The sequence below is a fragment of the Amia ocellicauda genome, chromosome 19 (assembly GCF_036373705.1).
Source record: "Amia ocellicauda isolate fAmiCal2 chromosome 19, fAmiCal2.hap1, whole genome shotgun sequence".
NCBI lineage: Eukaryota > Metazoa > Chordata > Actinopteri > Amiiformes > Amiidae > Amia > Amia ocellicauda.
The window spans coordinates 13,602,772-13,624,370 of NC_089868.1; the positions used below are offsets into that span (position 1 = coordinate 13,602,772).

General features: G+C 41.1%; 1 protein-coding gene across 3 annotated transcripts; it reads left to right on the top strand.

Annotated features, from left to right (window-relative positions):
* Window positions 1–1,834: 1,834 nt before the first annotated feature.
* On the top strand, window positions 1,835–12,262 carry cdc7 (cell division cycle 7 homolog (S. cerevisiae)). 3 transcript variants are annotated; one of them, XM_066692096.1, is made up of 12 exons: window positions 1,835–1,949; window positions 2,649–2,759; window positions 3,560–3,646; window positions 3,786–3,921; window positions 5,182–5,275; window positions 5,357–5,499; window positions 6,072–6,306; window positions 6,973–7,047; window positions 7,718–7,899; window positions 9,048–9,130; window positions 11,165–11,314; window positions 11,450–12,262. In XM_066692096.1, the coding sequence occupies exons 2-12, from the start codon at window positions 2,663–2,665 to the stop codon at window positions 11,857–11,859; spliced, it is 1,692 nt and encodes a 563-aa protein (XP_066548193.1). In that variant the 5' UTR covers window positions 1,835–1,949; window positions 2,649–2,662; the 3' UTR covers window positions 11,860–12,262. The 3 variants fall into 3 exon arrangements, with proteins under 3 accessions (XP_066548193.1, XP_066548195.1, XP_066548194.1); XM_066692098.1 differs by having other exon boundaries at window positions 6,072–6,156; window positions 6,970–7,047; XM_066692097.1 differs by lacking the exon at window positions 1,835–1,949 and adding an exon at window positions 1,958–2,138.
* The last annotated feature ends 9,337 nt before the right edge of the window (window positions 12,263–21,599 follow it).

Below are 21,599 nucleotides of genomic sequence, written 5' to 3' on the forward strand. Positions count from 1 at the left end.
CTCATACAGAGATGGTAGTCTTATATTTTTGCAGAGCTTAGGGTGGAAAAGCTGCAAATTATTACATTAAAATGATAACCTTCTTGCACAAAATCAAATCAATATTATACATTGTAATCATCATTTTAAATGTCAAGGGTGTGTTTTGTTTTTTAGGAAAAATACATATTTTGAATCCCTGCCTTATATTTGCTAATTATAATTTGTGTCATCCTCAGAAACCTCATGCTGAGATGACTGGGAATAGGGTGTTGCCTTCATACGCAAAACACAGTAATGTGAGCTCATCTGCGTTGTGTGGAAAGTTCGATTTCTTCACACAGCCAAATACTGCAACAACAGCACTGGAAATCAAGGGCAGGTATGTGTTAATAATAATGCAGCGATATTAGAAATTAGAATAATGTTATGGGTGAAAAACATATGACTGGACCTCCTTATTTCCCTGTATGTTTTCACTGAATTCACCAACAAACCAAAGCATTATTTAAGCCTCAAGGTCTTCAAATTCTTCATTAAAATGTATTAATAATTTCTAGGGAATTCTGAAACATTTGTAGATTATACATTATTGCAGTATATGGATATATTATATATACGATTAGATATAGGTAGATGAATAAATAAAGCCCTTTTTATGTATTTATAATTACTGAGTTTATTTTTCAGGTATCATGGAGAAGAGAGTTCAACTGAAGTTAGTGCTTTTCTTGGAATATTTGATGGAATATTTTAGTGGTTTTCAAAAACAAGATCAGTTGTTTGAGTAGTTCGGTTAAGATTTTCCTGTCAATTTCTGTGTTACTTTATTTGTTGCTTTTTTATTATTACTATTTTAATATTTGGATCTGAATATTTATCTTGAGGGTAAAAACTGTTTAATATTTCAGCCTTACTAATAAACTTAAATTATTATAATATCAAATATAAGTGTACCGATGATTTATTCATGACTATTGTTTCTTGGTCTTAAAATGCACTTTTTCCATGTCATGGTAGGACGGCATTCTGACAAATATTAAACATGTTAAGGACTTACTGTAGAGAGCATCACAATAGCCTGTAACAGAGAGAAGCAGTGGGTTCATTTTGAATTAATGACACTGATATGAAGGATGAGAATAAACTGAAACTGACTGATCTTCTGTAAGGGCCTCTTGAAAACATGAAGACCAATGTGCTCTTCCCTTCACCCCTAATACTGAAGTCTTCCACCAAGATCAAAGCTGACTCTTCTTTTTCAGGGCAATCACATATTGACAGAATTCAAAGTACAGTAGAGATAAACGGTGAAAACAGATGTAAACCCTTATTACAAAGGTCTTGAGAAATCAATACTTAATACAGCATTAAAACAAAGGTTAGAAAACATTCTACATTTAAATGAAAAAGATGAAAGCAGCGATAGAGGTACAGAAGTCAGCTGTCTCAGCCTGGAGGTACAGAAGTCAGCTGTCTCAGCCTGCAGTCGTGCCTTAGTGTCTATCATGAATCTTCTTATTCTGTAGCAAGAAGGGGGAAACTAAAGCTTTTTGGTTACATAACATTTTCATAGAATAGCACCTTCCAGCACTACTTAAACTCAATCTGTTATACTGACATTTAAGAGACTGGGACAGTTCTCCTAATTAGGAAGAGATCTTAGTTATGATATTGATTGACCTGTATTTGGCCTCTTTACTCATATCTCGGGCTGCTATAGAAGGAGACCCCCTAGGTAAATGCCACTTGTAAATACTCATACTTCTCCTAAATATTCTGATATTATTTCCCTCTTTAAACTGGAAAAAGTGCATTTACAATGTCTATATGCCAAGCCCGGTGAGAGCTGCATGCTGCTGCAGTTGACAGCAGCTGCACATCCGCGTCCCGCCAGGACGGCCCCCTGCGTCACTTTTAGCGCGGAGTTTGCAGGCGGGGGAAGAAAGCACGGAAGGACCGACACTGAAGTAAGGCGAAACAGAGCTTATATTTCGGTTTTGCTTTTAAATTTCAGCCTGATTATTATGACCATATCAACAATGTTTATATCAGGCGCGCTTAATAATGACCGTGTGTGGATTATCTGAAATGAAACAACTGTACAGTATAATAATGAAACTCAGTGCCGTCATGTGCTTTCTTCGGTCTGCAGACTTGTAAGTTATGACAGCACTTTTGTTTAAAGATATTCCTATTAATGGTCTCCTCTGAAGATGCACGGAGCTGTCTTTGTTTGCAGATGATCATGTCGTGTACTTTTGGATGACGCTTAACACGAGTTTGCAATAAGTTTATGACTAAATGAATAAGGTTATATTGGTTTTATTTCCAGCAAGTAGTATAGAAATTGTGTACATGAGCTACGTACAACTTTTTGACTTGTATGTGCATGTATATATTCTATGCAAAACAAACAATAAACCGTAAAAGTAGCCATTATATATTACAGCTGTTCGCGATCAATGTAAGTGCGGCTTTGTAAACAGGGTCTAGGCCCCAATCTCCGGCCGGGCTGTGTCGTTTACTATACTTGTTTTGTGATATTTGTATTTAGAAAACCTAACGAATTTCGTAAGGAAAGCCTGCCAATTTATATACCCGTATTCATCGATCTTTTAAATGAGTGTAACCGTGACTAAAATGGGTTTTCATGACTTTCGATGTAGTTGTATGTGCTGAGATGGAAGTCGCTCCGACGCAACTGTTGCCCAAGGACGGCGGCGCTGTGGGGTCTCTGTGCGGGGCGGACAGGGCTCCTGAAAGCCGCAAAATCTCCAGTAAGTGTTGAACTGAGGCCCTTATTAACAATGGTGGCTAACCAATGAAACCAGTACTTACATCTGGACATACAATATTAACACAGTATGAACAGTCTTTACAATGTGACTCGGGGCCAGACGGTATCAAAACGTTGACCTACCTAATCTTAAATGACCAAATTGTACCCTAAAGTGTTATGATATAATGCAAGCACTTCTTAATGCAATAAGACACAGGTAGGTAGGTCAAAGTTTTGATTTATCCTAACCTTTCTTTACTTGGTATATGTATTAAAACAACATTAATGTACAAGTTTCTTTTTTTATGGTGCTTTACCTTGTGTGAATTGTAAAATACTGCAGAATATGGTTCAAATTAGTAAATCAGCTAAATAAATAAGCATTTATTGTGAGGAAAAGCAGCAGGACCTGTCACCTTGAGGCTGGTGTCTCTGACAGCCCAGATTTAAAGAAATCCAGCTATTAAGAGGTTTTCATGTCAGACGAACACTTAATTATTCATGACTGGAGATGGGAATAATGGTACATGCGTTTGATAAATTAACTAAGACACCCCACATTTATAAAAGCCAATAGACGTTGCAGCTTCACAGGATCTGAAGGGTGCGTCCCTGACCTGACTCGACACACCACTTGCAAGATCCAAACTTACATGATACAAGTCTTTGGAAATTGATGATTCCTGCCGCCCTATAGTGTCCATAAGTCTGAGTTTGATTTCCTTAATATATACAGTACACTAATGTTGTTTTTTTTAAATATAGAACAGATATATAATCTTTCCTGGTTTTCTGCAGGTGAAGTTAAAGCAGACATCGAAGGCTTGTATGAAGCTGTGCCCCAGCTTTCTAAAATCTTCCACGTCTTGGATAAAATCGGTGAAGGTATGTATTAAGCATAAATACCTTTTTAAGTGATAAATGTGACATTGTAGCAGAGTCTCTTGCCTATAGCAAAGTATTCCTGCTGTGATCTTTGTGAATCTGCTGCAGAGAGTCTAACAGGAGGATTTCTTGTTAACAGGTACGTTTAGCTCCGTTTACTTGGCGGAGGCTCAGCTGAAGTCTGGAGTGAAAGAGAAGTTTGCTTTAAAACATTTGATCCCAACTAGCCACCCCGTGCGAATTGCTGCAGAACTGCAATGCCTAACAGTGGCTGGGTGAGTCCTTGATTCAGTGCAAATTCCTTTTGTTTTCATGCCCTGTCTTGCAATGCATTTTTAGTATTTTTGGGGGGACCTATATTTGTTTGGAGGTTAATCTTGCAGGCACAGGTTTTTGTCACAATTCAGTCGTGTTCTAACAAATGTGGAAACACTAAAATGTATTTGTATCTACTTTGAGTATTTTGCAGCAGTCAAAAGGCTTCAAATAAGAGTTTGTGGAATTTGTCAAATTATCAGACAGACATTTCAGACACCATAAGGACATTTTAGTGCCTTTTCCCGATGCTTATTTTTTTTTTTTATATAACAAAAACAGAGAAGTAGGTTAACTTAAATTGGTTTAAAAAAATCTGTACAATTGCAATTAATCTACATCACAAGTATAGCTGTTTAATAAATTGTTTGGGGAGTCATCTTATGAAATCAATTGCTGAACAAAAATTAAAATTTAAGTTTGCTGCAAGTCGAAAAAAAAAATTCCCATGAAAGTTAGATTGGGCTTCCTGAAAACACGTTAAAGCATTTTGTTTTGAAGTGGATTCCAAAGACAAAATATGTTAAAGTGCTGCCTTCATTATTTTTTATTATGGTTCTGACTGGTGGGGGTTTAACAAGATTCATCAGAAATGGTAAGACCTAGGGCCAACAAAAACGCAGACTGATTAGGTTTCATACACCGCAGAATGCAGATTCTTTGGATGTATTGGTTTCTTTTGATTAAAGTACTCAAGAAAGGAAAAAAAAAAAAGTTTGTTCTGTTAAAAAAAGAAAGACAAATGATGACATTTCTAGATGTGGAATATACTGCCTAATTATTTCAATAAACCCACTTTTGCTATATGAAGTGAATTATGGGTGACCTGCTGCTGTTATTCACTAAATATGTAATTACAAGAATATTAAATCTGCAAACTGACTGAACTGGTACACTTTCAATTAGAGATCTTGCTGGAGAAGTGTGGTACAGACATTTGGACTTCAATATTTGAAGTTGCTTGACATGCCATTTAAAACAATGAAACATTACAGGATATTGATACTATAAGGTATCAATTAAAAAATAAATGAATGTTATATCTAAACCAAGATCCAGGAAGATTGAAGATAGCTTCTGTTGGTCTCTGCTCCTTAACAACTTTAGGTTTTGAGGTTAAGTTGAAATGTATCTGTGGCAGGAGCTGGATGAGAGAAAGCCTAGATCTTTATAGTTGTTGGGAAAATCAATTGCAGCAATGTCTTTGTGTTCCCTTGTAGTGGACAAGAAAATGTCATGGGTGTGACCTACTGCCTGAGAAAAGACGACCACGTGGTCATTGTCATGCCATACCTAGAGCATGAATCATTTGTGGTAAGTCCTTGAAAGGAAAAGGAATAGTTACTTATTTATTCATTCTTCAATTAAAACTGTAATGTCTAAAACCTCTTTCAGGAAATGTTGGGTTTGCTGCATTTTGAAGAGGTGCGACTGTATATGTTTCACTTGCTCAAGGCTCTTCAGCACATCCACGGCTTTGGCATCATTCACCGTGACATCAAGCCAAGTAACTTCCTGTACAACCGGCTGCAGAAGAAGTATGTACACTTTTGTAACTGTATTATGCATTAATGGAATGCAGACTTTGGCGCAACCGTGTAAACTTAGTCTGTCTCCCCCCCCCCACTCCCCCACACCAGTTGTGTAGACTGTAACCCAGAACTTGTGCCGTGTTCATATTACTGTCTGTTGAACTTTGCCTACAGGGGAAATTTCACTGGGGGGACATGCAGCTTCACAGAGTTAAGCTAAGATGTGGTGAACTTGGAGGAAATGTTTAATATTGGAATATTTCTTTCCTTAAGCACGTAAAATAATCTTCCAGCAACATCTGTGAAGTTTTACTGTATTTGTTATGAAGGCTACCCATGTTTGGACCCATCATATGCCTTGGCCATTAGTCATGAAATCTGTGGGATATCAGAATAGGGTATTTTGTAACTGATTGATTACTGACAAAAAGCTATTCGGTAGATCAGTTGGAATGAAAAACAAGAAACTCCTGCAACTGAGTTTGCACCTCCCGGTCTAGGTAAAGTGGAAATTAAAGCTTCTCTCAATTTCTTTCTCTCTCTCTCTCTCTCTCTCTCTCTCTCTCCAATAACTGCAGGTTTGCTCTGGTGGATTTTGGTCTGGCACAGGGCACTCCTGATACCCAGATCGAGCTCCTCAGGGTTGTGAAGGCGGAGAGCCAGCAGGGAAGTTGCTCAAAACATAAACCTCAAGTCTCTTCTGGGAGTAAGACACCACACAACAGGGCACCCTCTAAAGACCCCCCTCTGCACTCCTCCACAAAACCACCTGCTAAGCGGTCCTGGGCACTTGCACAGACTAAACACGGAAAGGTGCTGGATCAGCTTGCTTTGGGATTTATGCCTTTGTTTATGGTGAAATATGCATGCTTTCTGTATTACTGTGAAATATTGAATATAAAGGAATCTGTATTTTACAAAGGAAGAGACACAAACCACAGATTTCCTTTGCCATTGGGTTTAAAGAAGAATAAAACCACTAAGTTTTCTCTTCTCAATATTTTCAGTGTATTAATATGATGTCATCAGTAGGGGGAGCTGCTGATAAAGGTTCTGCCTGTTTGCAATATTCAGTTTGTTCACAGAGGATTAGTGCTCAGCTGCTGGGAGAACAGGGCTGGGGGGTTTATCTTTTTCAGTAGTAATGTCCCACTTAAAATATGCTTACATAAGTCATACATTTGTCTCAGATTTAGATTTTCCCCCACCTGTAGCATCTAGGTGTGTGTTTAAAGGTAATATAAACAGCTTATCGCACCTTTCGGTGTTATTGTGTTCTCAGCTTTTGCATGGCATGTTGCACTCTGTGAGGGTGTTTATGACTTTGTCTAGACTTTCCTATGGGTTAATACACTTGGGATCGAGGTGTCTGCGAGAGATTTACGAGCACCTGGCTCGTTTCACATTGCTAAAGGTTCTTCATTTTGGAGGAGAAAGCGGTCGATGTGTTGCAAGTCTAACTCTGTGTTGAAATTCCAGGATGCGGCACAGCGCTCGGTGTTCGGGGAGAGGAACCTAAACAGCCTGAACTCACACCAGGGCTCCACCGTCAAGGTAAAGAAGGGGGTGTTGTCAGGAATATTGCCTGCTGAATTATGACTGTTTTGATGGTGATTCATGAAGGATTTAGAAAATAAAGAACTATAAGTAGTTTTTTTTACACGTGTGAGATTATCGAAGATCTTAAACGCATGCTGTTGCCCGGCTCCCTTCTCCTCCTCGCCGTAGCTTGGACCGATGCAAGCGATCACTCAATAAGTGTGCTTTAGTCATGCCTGGCTTGCCCGGCTAAATTGGCACATTTTAAAATGTGCCGAGCTGGAGTCAGGCAGTTGGAACGCTTCTAATGCCGTGTAATTGGGACTGTTATATGGGTCTCAACACATACTTGCACTGGGGAGGAGATGGAGGCTGCGGTTTATCATCTCCGCTGGCTGTAAACGAGCGGTTGGCCTGCAGAGCTTGGCAAGGGTTGCCGGCTGATTGTCGATGTCCCTGGGTTTGGTCCAGAAACAATTGTTCACTGGCTTTGTTGGAATAAACAAGGATTTGACTTTGAAACGTTATATGGGGATACCTATTGATTCCCCAATCCCCGTTGATTAAATATGTTGTTTTACATTGGGGTTGCCATGTTGGATAGGGAGGCTCTCCGGGGATAGGGGGGGAGTTGGATATATTTGCAAATCAGCATATTGACTACTTTTTTTTCCCGCTTCTTCAGCCTATAAAAAATACCAAGACACTAAGCCTTACGTCCAGGAAAATTGCAGTGCCGAAGCGCAGGCCAGTCGCTGTGAAGAGCACGCTTGGCACTCCCAGTCCCAAACTGGCCAGCCCGTGTCCGGCCGGCCTGACCTGCAACTGCTACATGACGGATCGGGTGTGCAATGTTTGCCTTTCCAGGTATACACCCTGTCTTTGTGATATCCTTCGTTCTTCTCTTGAAAACCACTTCCAGAACACAACATCCACTATTTCTCGCAGCTCCTCTCCCTCAGTTTACAGTTGAAAGCTGCTGGGCTTTGCCTTAAATATGACAAATTGACGTGTGGTCTGTTATGCATGCTACCTGGAAAGTGATTCGACCTCTCCAGTAGGCTGGTTCGATGGCACGTTGAGTTGTTGGTTGTATGTGATGGGGTTTGCTTTCCCAACTGTAAAATATTAAATTATGTTTTCTCTGATGCCTATTGTATTGCATTTTTAAGCACGAACTAGCATGAGGAAAGCAGTGCTTAATTTAGTTTTGTTTTTGTTTTTTAAAGCGCTATACAAGGCCAACTATGCTTGAACCCCCCCCTTGAGTATCAATAATGCATAGCCCGTTGCCCCTGGATGTTGAAGACCTTATTCTTCTCTTTGCAGGGCTGAAGGTTAGCATTTCTGAGCAGAGCTGAGTAGTAACAATGGGGAGAAAAAAAGTGTATTGTTTATTACGTGTTGGGGATTGAAGCTTCTATTGTGAATTCATAATGCTATATAAAATTGGAAGGTGTGCTGCTGCCAAACATCTAATTACTAAACAAGTGGCTGTACTTTTATATGCAGTCTTGTCATTGCACTCAACATGTACCAGGTGTGGAGACGATACGGATTTAATCAACGAACCACAGTGCTCTGAGCATCTTTTTAACACGATACAGTAAATGACCTATATGGTGTACTGCCATTAAATTGTTATTATTAGTCTGAGACAACAGAAAAGGGAATATTTGTGACAGTGAAATTTACTCTTTTTAGCATAAGGAGACCTGAACAATTTCCATAAACTAGTCAGAGACCAGGGATCAACGGTTTCAATTATACACACTTGTGTAAATTATTCCCTTTCATTGGGATTATTGCTGGTTCGCACTGCATTGCCAAGGATTTCCTCCAGGGAACGTCTTTGCTGTGTGTTTTGTCATGCGGACAGACTGGCTCGCCTAATGTTGTCTGCTGCCTTTATTAACGACCTGTGCATTTCTCTAGCATTAAGTAACCTATTCCCGTCGACCAGCTTTCTCTCTGTCCCATTCGCTTGCCTGAACTGCTGTTTTTATCTGTTACAGGAAACAACAAGTGGCCCCCAGGGCTGGGACCCCTGGGTTCAGAGCTCCCGAAGTACTCATGAAGTACCCCAACCAAGGCACAGGTAACTCCCTCCACACCAGCGCCGCGTGAAAGCACTGCTTCAGATACGATGGGGGATAAGGCCTCTATAACTGTAAGATCCAACTAACTGCCCATCATGATGTTGGATGTAGAGACCTGGATAAAAAGTATTTTCTGATTGAATGCTCTTTTCACACGAGCAGCACAGAATTTAGTTAAAAGGTAGGATCAGTCATTCGAAATGGAAAGTGAAAACGAAGAACCCTTATTATATCTTTAGGTTTCGCAAGTTTCAATTACATATGGTCTTCATTTAGGAGTGGATATGGACACCGACGGGCCGTTTCCTGTTTTTCCAAATAAATTGAAAGAGCCTGCCCCCCACCCCAGCCTTTCCCCTTTCCATTGCTGTAAATGCTAGCTTTTATAATTTCCTGGACAACCAATGCCTCATTGATACCATTAGATCATGTAAATGTCTAAGACCTTAGGTTTGCATTTATTTCCTAATTTAATTTGTGAATTACAAAGTTTTTTTTTTATAATATAATACAGCACAACTAGATTGAGTGTTGCCAGGCGTCCCTGTGCAAGTGTGCTCTGAGCCAACACACTGTATTTGCAGTCAGGTGTTTTGGTGTGTCACCACTGCTGGCTAGACACATGACATATGTGAGTGTCTCGGGACACTTTCCTCTTTACCAACAGCATAGCGTGCCTGCCACCACCGTCGACGGTTCCTGAATGGGGGACGTGACAGTCTGCTCAGCCTGTGCTTTACAGTGTCAGGCATGTGGATGTTAGCAGTCCCAGTTGCTCTGAGATGATGGACTTAGTTACGGGCCTTCCTATTAATAAACACTATCCAAGGGGATTTAATCTCTCCGACTCTGGCTGTTCCAAAAGACACTGCACTTCAGAAGTGTCAGGGGTGAAGCCAAAATCGAGCGGTTTATTGGTTTAGAATCCCAACTCTCTCAACAACCAGTCTAGAAAGGTCAAATCAATTACAAATGGAAAAATAACTGTATACACTAAACTGGGCTCTATCTGCATGCTCTTGGAGTAATAGTGTAGTGTATAGGTTCTGCCCTTATGTTCTGACTTTCACTTATCGCTAGTGCTTTAGGACTGACACACGCGACACAGTAATTTGCTGTGCCTTTTTAATTACCTCAGTATGGGTTCCAGAATGAAAGCAAAGATCGCTGTTCACTGACCTTGCCCTATCATTCCAAAACAGATTCAAATAATAGTTGTCAGCTCTGTAATTATTTCAGCTCGGGGGAATTGGGAGCTGGGCGAGTAGGGTTTCCATTTAGTTCTAATGGGCAGCATCACTGGTTAAGTTAATAGAAACAAAGTCTGCATGGGGCCCCTAACTGTGTGGCATGTGAGTAGAGCTCTTATCCCTGCTTTGATTTCCATGTACTGTACGTAAACCCTCCCCACCCCTATTAGTTTTTAAATATAAATCCCTAATTGCAAGTTCAGGTCTTTGAGTGCCTGAATTCAGTAGGTTTGATTTTAACCAGTAAAAAAATAATTTAAATAAATAAGTTCAGATGCCCCATATTTTTATTGTTTTTTGTTTATTCTGGGGACTGGACTGGGCCATTAATATTAAAAAATACATGTAATTTAATAATATAGGTTACCTCTTTCACTTATATATACATACTATAGCAACAATAAATATTCAGTGCATGTGGTGGGGGGCAGCGTTTTTATTTATATCCCTAAAATTACTGTATTTCCTGTATTAATGATTACAAAGAAAATTTGCTAATAAAAAACATTTAGGACATTATTTGCAGCTAATCTGCATAGGCAAGTACATTATTTCAGCTGCTTTTCTTCAGCTGTGTCTGCACGTTCTGTATAAACCCAGATATTTCTTGCATCATAAAATAATATAAACAATTGGTACCAATAGCATCTTAAATTATATTTATACATATCAATCAAATTATAAAAGGTCAATAAATTTAAGTTTTTAGAGCTTTGACAAGTACATTTGAAAGCATGATTTGTGATTTCTTTCATACTAACTTAAGTGTGTTTTACTTCCCAGCGATTGACATGTGGTCTGCAGGAGTCATTCTGCTGTCCTTGCTGACGGGCAGATATCCTTTCTTCAAAGCAAGTGATGACTTCATCGCCTTGGCACAAATAATGACTGTCCGCGGATCCAAAGAGACCATACGGGCTGCAAAGACATTCGGTATGTTTCTACCATTCCACTCATAGATGGAGGTCTCCACAAAGCTGATGTCTAGAATATTGAAATGGTGGAGATTGTGGTTCACTGGTTTAGTTAACATGTATTTACTTATGAGTGCTTGTCATTTGGTTGCAGGCAAATCGGTGCTGTGCAGCAAAGAGCTTCCAGCCCAGGACCTGAGGACCCTGTGCGAGAGGCTGAGAGGAACGCAGTCTCGCGCCGAGAGCAGCACCACCGACTCCAGCGCGGTCCCTGCAGATCCCCGCGTCTGCCTTGATGCCGTTGCTATGGAGGCAGATATAAACACCGAGCTGCCCATCTCAGCACGCGGACGCCAAGAACACCCCGCCCTGCACGAGGAGCCGCAGCAGGGCCCGATCACGGACTCCCACAGCAGCAACAGCAGAGCATCGCCAGATAAGAAGGGCTGGGACCGAGTTCCAGACACAGCCTATGATCTTCTCGACAGGCTGTTAGATATGGATCCAGCGACGAGGATCACGGCGAGCAAGGCTTTGCAGCATCCTTTCTTCCAAGGCCTGTGAGCGCAGGACGTACGGGTCACGACTGCTTTCGTGATAACGAGCAAAAGTTATCAGAAGTGCTTATTTATTTTATTTTTTATTCCAACCCCTCCCACTTGTGCACAGAGTGCTTCAAGGCTAGGCCACAGCCTCCGATTATGAACTGGTGACACCTGTAGCCAGCCATAGAAAAATACGAAAATAAACGCTCAGCGGCTTCCCGTTCTTGGCCATCCATCTTCAGGCACGTGGCAGGAAGGGAAGTGTGGATTTCCTTTTATTGTTTTTATTTATGCCCCGTTTACACTCTTTTAATTGGACTGTGGAGTTTGATTTATGTTCTGTTTAAGTTTTATGTTGCCTTTCTTAAACTGGTTTTATTTGGTCCGATACAAATATTAAAAAAATAACTGAAAAAAGAAAAGTGGCTTTCTAATGATTGTGGATTCGTGCTTCAGTATTGTACTTTTCCTCTATGGAAGGAAAATTGGTCCAGTGTTATAAATCACTGACGAAATTGTTTAAAAGCTTGGCAGCACCTGCACCAAGCCTTTGAGACGTGTCAATCATAAATGAGTTGGGGGTTTTTGGAGCAGAAAAGGGTGAGGCCCCCAGAAATGCATATTGGAGTGTCTTCACCGGAAATGAGTCCCTTAAGAGATTGCGAAGGCTTGCAAAGCATTAAAAAAAACAAAGCGAAAAGGGAGCTTTACCCCTAAATGCCAAATCTGTCATCTATCTTGAAGGCATTAAAAGGGATCATTCTCTGCTCCTTGTGCCAAGTGAAATCTATAAAATGCGTCAAATGTTCCCCAAACAACTGCCGACTAGATTTTAAGCAGGCTTTTAACTTAAGGTAGGGGTTTTAAGTGTTTGGCTGCATTTTCACATTGAGTAGAAGTTCTGCTATGACTGATCGGAGCATAGCTATGGAAAGGGACCATAAAAGACGGACCCAAGAGTTCTCCCGATGACATCATGGTTAAAAAGCTGTGGCGGGGAGGGGGGTATAGGCACCCTATACAAATTCAGTGACGGCTGATCCACTACCACTGTCATGATTCTAGAAAAACACTGTGCCTCTTATGTAAGCAACACCAAGGAAATCCCTGCTCTGGTGTTTGCACTGTTTTTACTCGTTCTGAAATTGTATGCTTTAATTACCTTGGACGAGATTTGTTTATTAGAAGAAGTTGCAGCTTTGCCAGTGTGCACGTGACTTACGCATGGAAACTCTTGATACGGCTCACAGGAGTTTAAATTGAATTGGTATTTGTTGTATTTTTTTTTTTTTTTTCAATCTTTGCAGTTACTTCAACGTGATTATTACAGTGTAGCCTAACAACACTTAAACAGTGGGGAGGGAGTTTTGGTGTCGGTGTATCACTGGCTGAGGTGAGTCATATTAAAGGGCTTTGACACAGGAATGCTGTTAAGGACACTTTGCACGCGTTGACAGGACTCCACTTGCGCTGCTTCAGATGAAAGGCCGTGTCCAGAAAGCTTTCGCACCCTTTGCCGGACAGGTGCTTTTGAAAATGACATTGTAAGCCAAGCTTGCAATGCCAATGTGTGTCTATTCTCATTCTGGGTCCAACAGCTGAAGTACAATAACCATTGCCAACTTCAGCGTGTATAAAAAATGGGTCTTACGAGTATTTGTCAGAGAGCGAGAGAGGAAAAAAAAAAGTGGTTTGCGTATTTTCTTGCATGGATAAACAACTTTGACAGTTAGAACACAGCTTTATCTCATAAGCTAAACATTCTGTGAGTCAAGACTTGTTTTTTTATATATAATTAATGGGAATCTATCCAAGACCACTGTCAGCGTTCTGAGTCATTCAGTGAAAACTTAAATGCTAAGTTTTAGATTTGGAAAACCGCACTGGCAGAATTAATTCAAACTGTCAATCTCCAGATCTAAAACGACCCATTCTGTAGATTCCCTTAGATTCCCCCACCCCCCTCCTAACACAGATTTAAACTACTTGTATTTTACGTTGTCCTTTTACATTCTTGGTAGAAATACAGTTCTGACTACCAAGCCCACACACTGAAACCATTATGCCTTCACTAATGTTCTTTGATCAATATTTCCACAGTATTGCACAACCCAGCCTCCCATCCTGCCTTTATGGACATTTTTGTATTGCTAGAACAAAAGCGTGTTTGAGAATCACAAGGTGAGAGGTGAGCAGAGTGAGCACAGCTGACCAGACGGTTTCACTCAAGTGCAGGTAAAGAACACGGCTTCAAACTGAGGCAACTTCTCTGAGACGACAGATGGGCCTCCAAGGCACAATACAACATCTGGAGTTTTTCCTTTTGGAATTACAGCATCGTTTGTTTTTGTGTTTGTGCGGGGTCATTCCCAGGAGGGACACGCCGAAATTGGGCAAATTCCTGCACCGGAACCCTAGTAATGATGTCCAGTCTGCTCTCCCAGCTGTGGAGAGAGTCGCCAGATCAAAACAAGTGCTTTTGAGAGACTGCGTCACCCAACACTCGTAGTTATGTAATGGTTCCTTGACAGTCCCTCGCTTGATTTATGTCCCTGAAGAGGTGTTGGTAGGCCAATAAAATCGTGGTAGCGTGTCACAAATCGCATGCATGTGTTTGCTGATTGAAATTAAGTCGAGCAAAATCTCTGCAGAGCTGCCTTTCTTTTTTTTAAATTCTATTTCGGCAAATCCTCAGAGGAAAAACTCTTCTGTGACAGTTCCAGGACCGAGAACTCTGGAGTTGAGGGGCGTATCTATAACAGCCCACACGTTAACTGTAATTAACACGATTCTCTGTATTTGTAGTTGCGGGACACGTGAGGTTTATTTTACACTTTCCTGTGCTATAAATTATAGGTGTAAAAACACAGGACTTACAAGTCGAGGAACTCTTTAAGTCCCCCATAAACGTTCAGAGAGTACGGAGAGAGCAGTTAACGTAAACAACAGTCACTTCTAATGAATTCTCTCGGGTTGCGACCCACTAATGTTTTTATTACACCTGCCCATATAAGGTGAGGAATCCTTCACGGGCAGCAGACCGACCGTGGGCCAACCAGCTGGGAGAGCACTGTTTATTTTCAATGTAATCAAGCCAGTTCGATTCAGAATCATTGCAGGATCCTTCAAAATGACATTAATCTCCCCGCTCTCTGGCATCAGCTGCTGCAGAAAACCGTTTGCAGATGTCTGCACGTTAATGGCACGGACTCTGGAAACGCAAAAAAAAAAAAAAAAGAAAGGCCCCACGTCCCAGCTCTGAGCGCGCTCTGCTGTTTATGTACTTTTGGCTCGGCACGTCACAGAGACGTTATTTATCTCGCAGAACCCGGGCCCGGCTTGGCAAGTGACGCAGTCTGACAGCATTGGTTGATATATATTTTCGTCTTCTCGTCTAAAGATTAAGTAGAGATGAGGGTGACGGAGAAAGCACATCTTTAAAAATATAGGTGAGAGAAGGACAAGCTGGGATTTCTGTGACTGGGGTGTCGTAGAACAGTCTGTCAACACTGAAATAGATCCAGCCTGAATATATTTAAGATCTAACCAAAGATACTGTATTTTACACACAAACACATACCACGGGCAATTTAGAAATACATACGATTTTTCTGTTTTCTTTTTCCAAAGATCGATCCAGGAAACCGCTTGTGATATATTAATGAAGCACAAAGGCAAGCCACAGAATAGGAAGCACATTTAGAAAAACCTGGGGAGGAAAAGCAGTGTCTCCTGAAGAGTGCGATGCTCCTGGTGTCCCGCTGGGGCTCGTCTGACGGACACCAGCAGGGAGTTTTGAGGGGAGAAGATGCCATTTCTTTGCCAGTAATGTGTGGCGTTTACACCCAGACCCTGTATTGGAACCACCATCCAAAGCACATCTCCAAGAAATACGATACCCCTATGCCACCTCCGAGCATAAAGATTGTGACATCCCTGCAACAGCTTCATGTCCACAAAGATGGTTTTGCCAGCATTTGTGACTGCAATGTGTTGGCAGTGGCGGTGTTTGACTCTGCCGGGTATAAGAGCTTGAAATATGTAATCTCTCACTGTACACGCCCAATGATTTAGAGGAGCAGAAACAATGGCAAACTTCACAAGCTGGATCTATACACTCACCTAAAGGATTATTAGGAACACCATACTAATACTGTGTTTGACCCCCTTTCGCCTTCAGAACTGCCTTAATTCTACGTGGCATTGATTCAACAAGGTGCTGAAAGCATTCTTTAGAAATGTTGGCCCATATTGATAGGATAGCATCTTGCAGTTGATGGAGATTTGTGGGATGCACATCCAGGGCACGAAGCTCCCGTTCCACCACATCCCAAAGATGCTCTATTGGGTTGAGATCTGGTGACTGTGGGGGCCAGTTTAGTACAGTGAACTCATTGTCATGTTCAAGAAACCAATTTGAAATGATTCGACCTTTGTGACATGCTGCCTTATCCTGCTGGAAGTAGCCATCAGAGGATGGGTACATGGTGGTCATAAAGGGATGGACATGGTCAGAAACAATGCTCAGGTAGGCCGTGGCATTTAAACGATGCCCAATTGGCACTAAGGGGCCTAAAGTGTGCCAAGAAAACATCCCCCACACCATTACACCACCACCACCAGCCTGCACAGTGGTAACAAGGCATGATGGATCCATGTTCTCATTCTGTTTACGCCAAATTCTGACTCTACCATCTGAATGTCTCAACAGAAATCGAGACTCATCAGACCAGGCAACATTTTTCCAGTCTTCAACTGTCCAATTTTGGTGAGCTTGTGCAAATTGTAGCCTCTTTTTCCTATTTGTAGTGGAGATGAGTGGTACCCGGTGGGGTCTTCTGCTGTTGTAGCCCATCCGCCTCAAGGTTGTACGTGTTGTGGCTTCACAAATGCTTTGCTGCATACCTCGGTTGTAACGAGTGCTTATTTCAGTCAAAGTTGCTCTTCTATCAGCTTGAATCAGTCGGCCCATTCTCCTCTGACCTCTAGCATCAACAAGGCATTTTCGCCCACAGGACTGCCGCATACTGGATGTTTTTCCCTTTTCACACCATTCTTTGTAAACCCTAGAAATGGTTGTGCGTGAAAATCCCAGTAACTGAGCAGATTGTGAAATACTCAGACCGGCCCGTCTGGCACCAACAACCATGCCACGCTCAAAATTGCTTAAATCACCTTTCTTTCCCATTCAGACATTCAGTTTGGAGTTCAGGAGATTGTCTTGACCAGGACCACACCCCTAAATGCATTGAAGCAACTGCCATGTGATTGGTTGATTAGAAAATTGCATTAATGAGAAATTGAACAGGTGTTCCTAATAATCCTTTAGGTGAGTGTATAAACAGACGTAGTCGGCCTGGAGGAAACGTGGAGATGTATGAAATCCATAGCTCATTTGAAAGGGCTGGTTTATATATTTATGTTTGAACTTTCTCATGCCATGACACCATGTTCTTCTTATTCTCGATATATATATATATATATATATCTGACCAATTCCTTTGCTTTGTTTAATTGCTTTAAAGCAGGAGTCTTAAATTCAATCCCTGAAGGGCCGTTTTCATTCCAACAGAGTCCTTAATTACTTAATTGGTCTAATTGCTAATGAGACATTTAAACACCTATGCAGGCCCGGGATATTTTATAAGTGACTGTACCTCGTATCAAATCCACTTTTACACCATAAACTGTAAAATATTTTTTTAAATGTCAAATTGACTAATTAGACAAATGATGTAATTGAGGGTTCAGTTGGAACAAAAACCACCATAACGCAGCCCTCCAGGAATTTGAGTTTGAGACCCCTGCTTTAAAGGCAGAGTTAACAGCGATGGAGGAGAGAGTCTGCTGTTTCACATTAAAACAGATTGGAATGGAGTTGACCCAGCATGTTTTGATCCAAATTGATTAAGATGAGGAGTGTATAAACTTTTGAGTGGCACTCCATTGATTGATTGTAGTTGCAATCCAAAGTTTACACTTATTCAGTTCAACCAGCTGGAACCCGTTCAGCAAACAATACATTACTGATACATACATATAGTTAAATCAGCAATCTTAATTCAACTAAATGAATCTCCGAACATGATTTCAGATGAAGGATGTGAAGTCTTTCGACCACAACTGAGCCTGGGTAGAGCTCCCACACTAATTCAACAAGCTGTTTTTCTTTGTTGTACATGTCAACATACATTTTAAAAACGGAGCGAATGATGACTAGTTACACTTGAGTCGAACGCTGAGATTCCTTGGACGGTTTCAATGCCACTAAATCAGCAGGACGGGGAATAGGAGTGAAACAGACCCAAATGAGACCCATCTGCTTGTAAGTGATGCCTCTGTCGATGTCGTTTTCTCTCCGTGATGGACATTAACTCGCACAGACTCGAGCCGTACAGTGACTCGGCACATGCTCTATTTTCCAACCGACAGAAACAGCAACTCTACGTTGAAAACAAAGCTCTGCTATGGATGACAATATAGGATTTCTGCAGCACCCTCGGTTATACATTTCAGTGGAAGCAAGAGCAGGGGCAGAAGTTTTCCATTTGGTTTCAAAGCTGTGTCTTGGCCTTTGTCTGAGTTAGAAAACTTTATTTAGTGAAAGTGAGTGCATCAGGATACAGGAAGCCTGCTCACAACAATAAGACACAGCCTGACATTATAGTCATATCAATACCAGTGCTTTATTCTTCAAAAGAGTACATGCACTGAGATCTGGGGGGGGACTGAGAGCCGTACACTTGAAAGCCTCACTTCCAGCGAAGCAGGCCGGTCTCCTCGTTGCGCAATGCTGACGTCTTCAAAGGCAAAGTGCTGTTGAGAGTTTCGGCTTTGAACTGAGCGCTCGGCTGCTCTCTGAGGAACTGGCTGGCTGCACATAAGGAAAAACAGATCCCCATTCCCTGTTTAAACCCAGTTAGAGCAGCCTGAGGACAGAGTAGCGTAAGAGGAGGGTTACATGGCCTTTTTCTGGTATATCCCAAAAAGCAGCTTAGTGAAACTGTAGGCCGAAATCTTCTGGTTTAGAAAGTTCTGGTTTAAATCTTTTGAATATGTGGGATTTTACTTGTCTGGTAAAGGGCTACATATATACATTATCTGTACATCAATACACATCTTTGAAAGGCATCTTTTTGAATGAGAGAGATACCTTTTTAAGGGCAAAAGTGTTGACAAAGCACAAGTTTGGTCTGTTACAGAGTGGAACAATGTGAGGTTGTGCGATTAACCCATTAAAGACTAATACTAAATCAAGGCTGCTGACATCTTGTGCATTTGTGTAGACAACGTATTCTCCAGTGCAGAGGCGACACATGTAGTGCATTTTAAACACTAGCAGCAGCCTGGCTCTCGGTTGTTGTTGAAAGCGGGCAAATTAAAACACCCTGATACCAGTTTGCATTTGAAATAGAAGCAAAACAGAGTGAGTAACCGGATAGGTGTGGGGAACTTTTTCCATAGTTTATCAGATCATAATTTACACCTGCCAATGCCTTTATGACAGCCTGTTTTTTGACTAACTACAGTTTACAGATGCAATCAGACTTACTGTCTTTGCTCAGGTGCACAGACTCCTTAATTGTGTAATAATTACAGCTTCGGCCTACAATTAAGGAAAATCTAACTTGCAACCCAAACCTCGCATACCACATGCAAACACAAAGGGTCAGGGGTCAAAGGAGATGTTAATGATACTGTACTAATACCAAAGTGTACATGTTTCTGATCTATTACTTTTATTCCCAACTATAACCCCCCCGAGGGTTCCCTTTTCTGTTTCTGTTTGCACAGCAGCAGTGGGTTTTTATTTTTTAACACCTTTCCAGTAGCGGCTCAGGTTGTAAAGTGAGTTTCAGAGCACAGTACAGTTTCAACATCTGTTTTTTTTTTTATTCTAGTTAGAATTTGTAGCCGATCAGCTGGGACTCCACGTCCACCAATCAGAACGGGCGTGCATGTTTAATTCCTTTATAGGTTCAGAGCGAAACATCTGGTTGTGTTTAGGCCTAGTAAATAGCAATGTGGTTTTTCGCGGGTTTGTTTCAGCGTGGAGTTTGGGAGCCCTTCTGGGATTGCTTTCCAAGTTGTGCTTTTTATTCAGTGGAATAACACATTTTAATTAAGTCTACTTTTTATTGAGCTTTTGTGGTGGCTTTCTGGCGTGAGGGAATTCTTGGGGAGTTGTTTTGGTATACTTCAGAAATCTGATTTTCTAAACATTGTCCAAAAAATGTTTGAACTGATGACAGAAGTGCATCCATATCCTGTCATTTACTTTTTTCCTACGATAAAGTACAAAAAAAAGTAAAAGTACTTCACAAATACTGATGGTCTTGGGTTGGTCTGGCTCGTGAATTTCCCATTGACTTTTACCTCACTCTCCTACACTCAGGAGGGTCAAAAACATGTTACTAGCTCACCGTTTGCCCCACTGTAGAGTCTATAATCATTTGTAAATAGTTTTCCCACTCTGTTGAAGAATGAAAGATTTTACACCACTACTGATAGCTGGCCTGCATTCTTGTGATGAGTTCAAGGGATCAACCACAGAATAGACAGAGAACACTGATAAATAATCAACCATTATAGACTTACAATTTAATTTACTAGAGAGTCGTTTTAGAGAGAGAAGCACTTATTTGTCTTGGCTGAACACCAAGTTATCAAACCAGCAGGAGCCAGCAATACAACGCATTTGTCAAAGTTGTGTGGAAATATTTATTTTCCGATATAAGAAATCAAGAACACAATGGCCATATTAAATCAATAACAACATCCCCCGGTGCTGAAAACATTATGTCAGGCATATTATACACTCATATATATTAAAAACCGCACAGATATTGGCGGGGAGTGTGACTGTTAAGTGTCAACATTTGGTTTTCATTTTATTCAGCGACCTATGCCACTCTTCCTGAAGAATGGGGTTTCAGATGGCAGACTTCTACGGGCTGAATACATGCTTCTCAGCCCCCCGCCGCCCCACATACCCAGTACCCCTTTGCTGGCCTCTTTGCTGTTGTTCAGAAACTTTGATGCATGTACCCACTGCACAGTCAATGTATGTGGCACACTTATTGTAGCTTTAATTCAATAGCTTTAGCTGCATTCACACCCAACCTCAATCCCTTCCAAACAGGAAAGACGTTTGTGGAAGAACCTGGGGCAAAATGGGAGCAGAAGGACCATCTTGAAGTGGGGCAACCAAGAGGCTCTAAAGTGAAAAGGACAATTGGACTGGAAAGCAGACTGGCTGGTTTTGTTGATCACCCAAGTAAGCCAACAGGGGGCAGTGGTTATATCAGTGTTGATTGAATTAACTGATGTTGAATATGATGTATAAATAAAGTATTGATTGAAAAATCTTTCATTTTTGTTATATTACATGTAATAGAGGTGTATAAAATATGGTGTCTGAGTAACGCATATGAGCACATTTCTATTGTTTGCTATATGATCATGCTCCCCGAGTTGCGCGATTCTCACCTAAGCAAAGTTTTCCAGGATTAAAACGAAAGCTGTAGATGCAGACCAGCCCCACCAGCTGCAAATCTATAATACAAACTATAGGGAGAAAATGTACTGGGGAAGGAGGTAACACAACAGGCATACAAAGGCAACCATCTTTCCAACTTCCCTGGGAATTAATAAATTAATAGCCTACATAAATAAATACTGTCAGTAAGGAGTGAGAGGTGCAAAAACGTATTAATTTTAAGAAAATGCACTAACGATAAATTCTTCAATTTACACGTG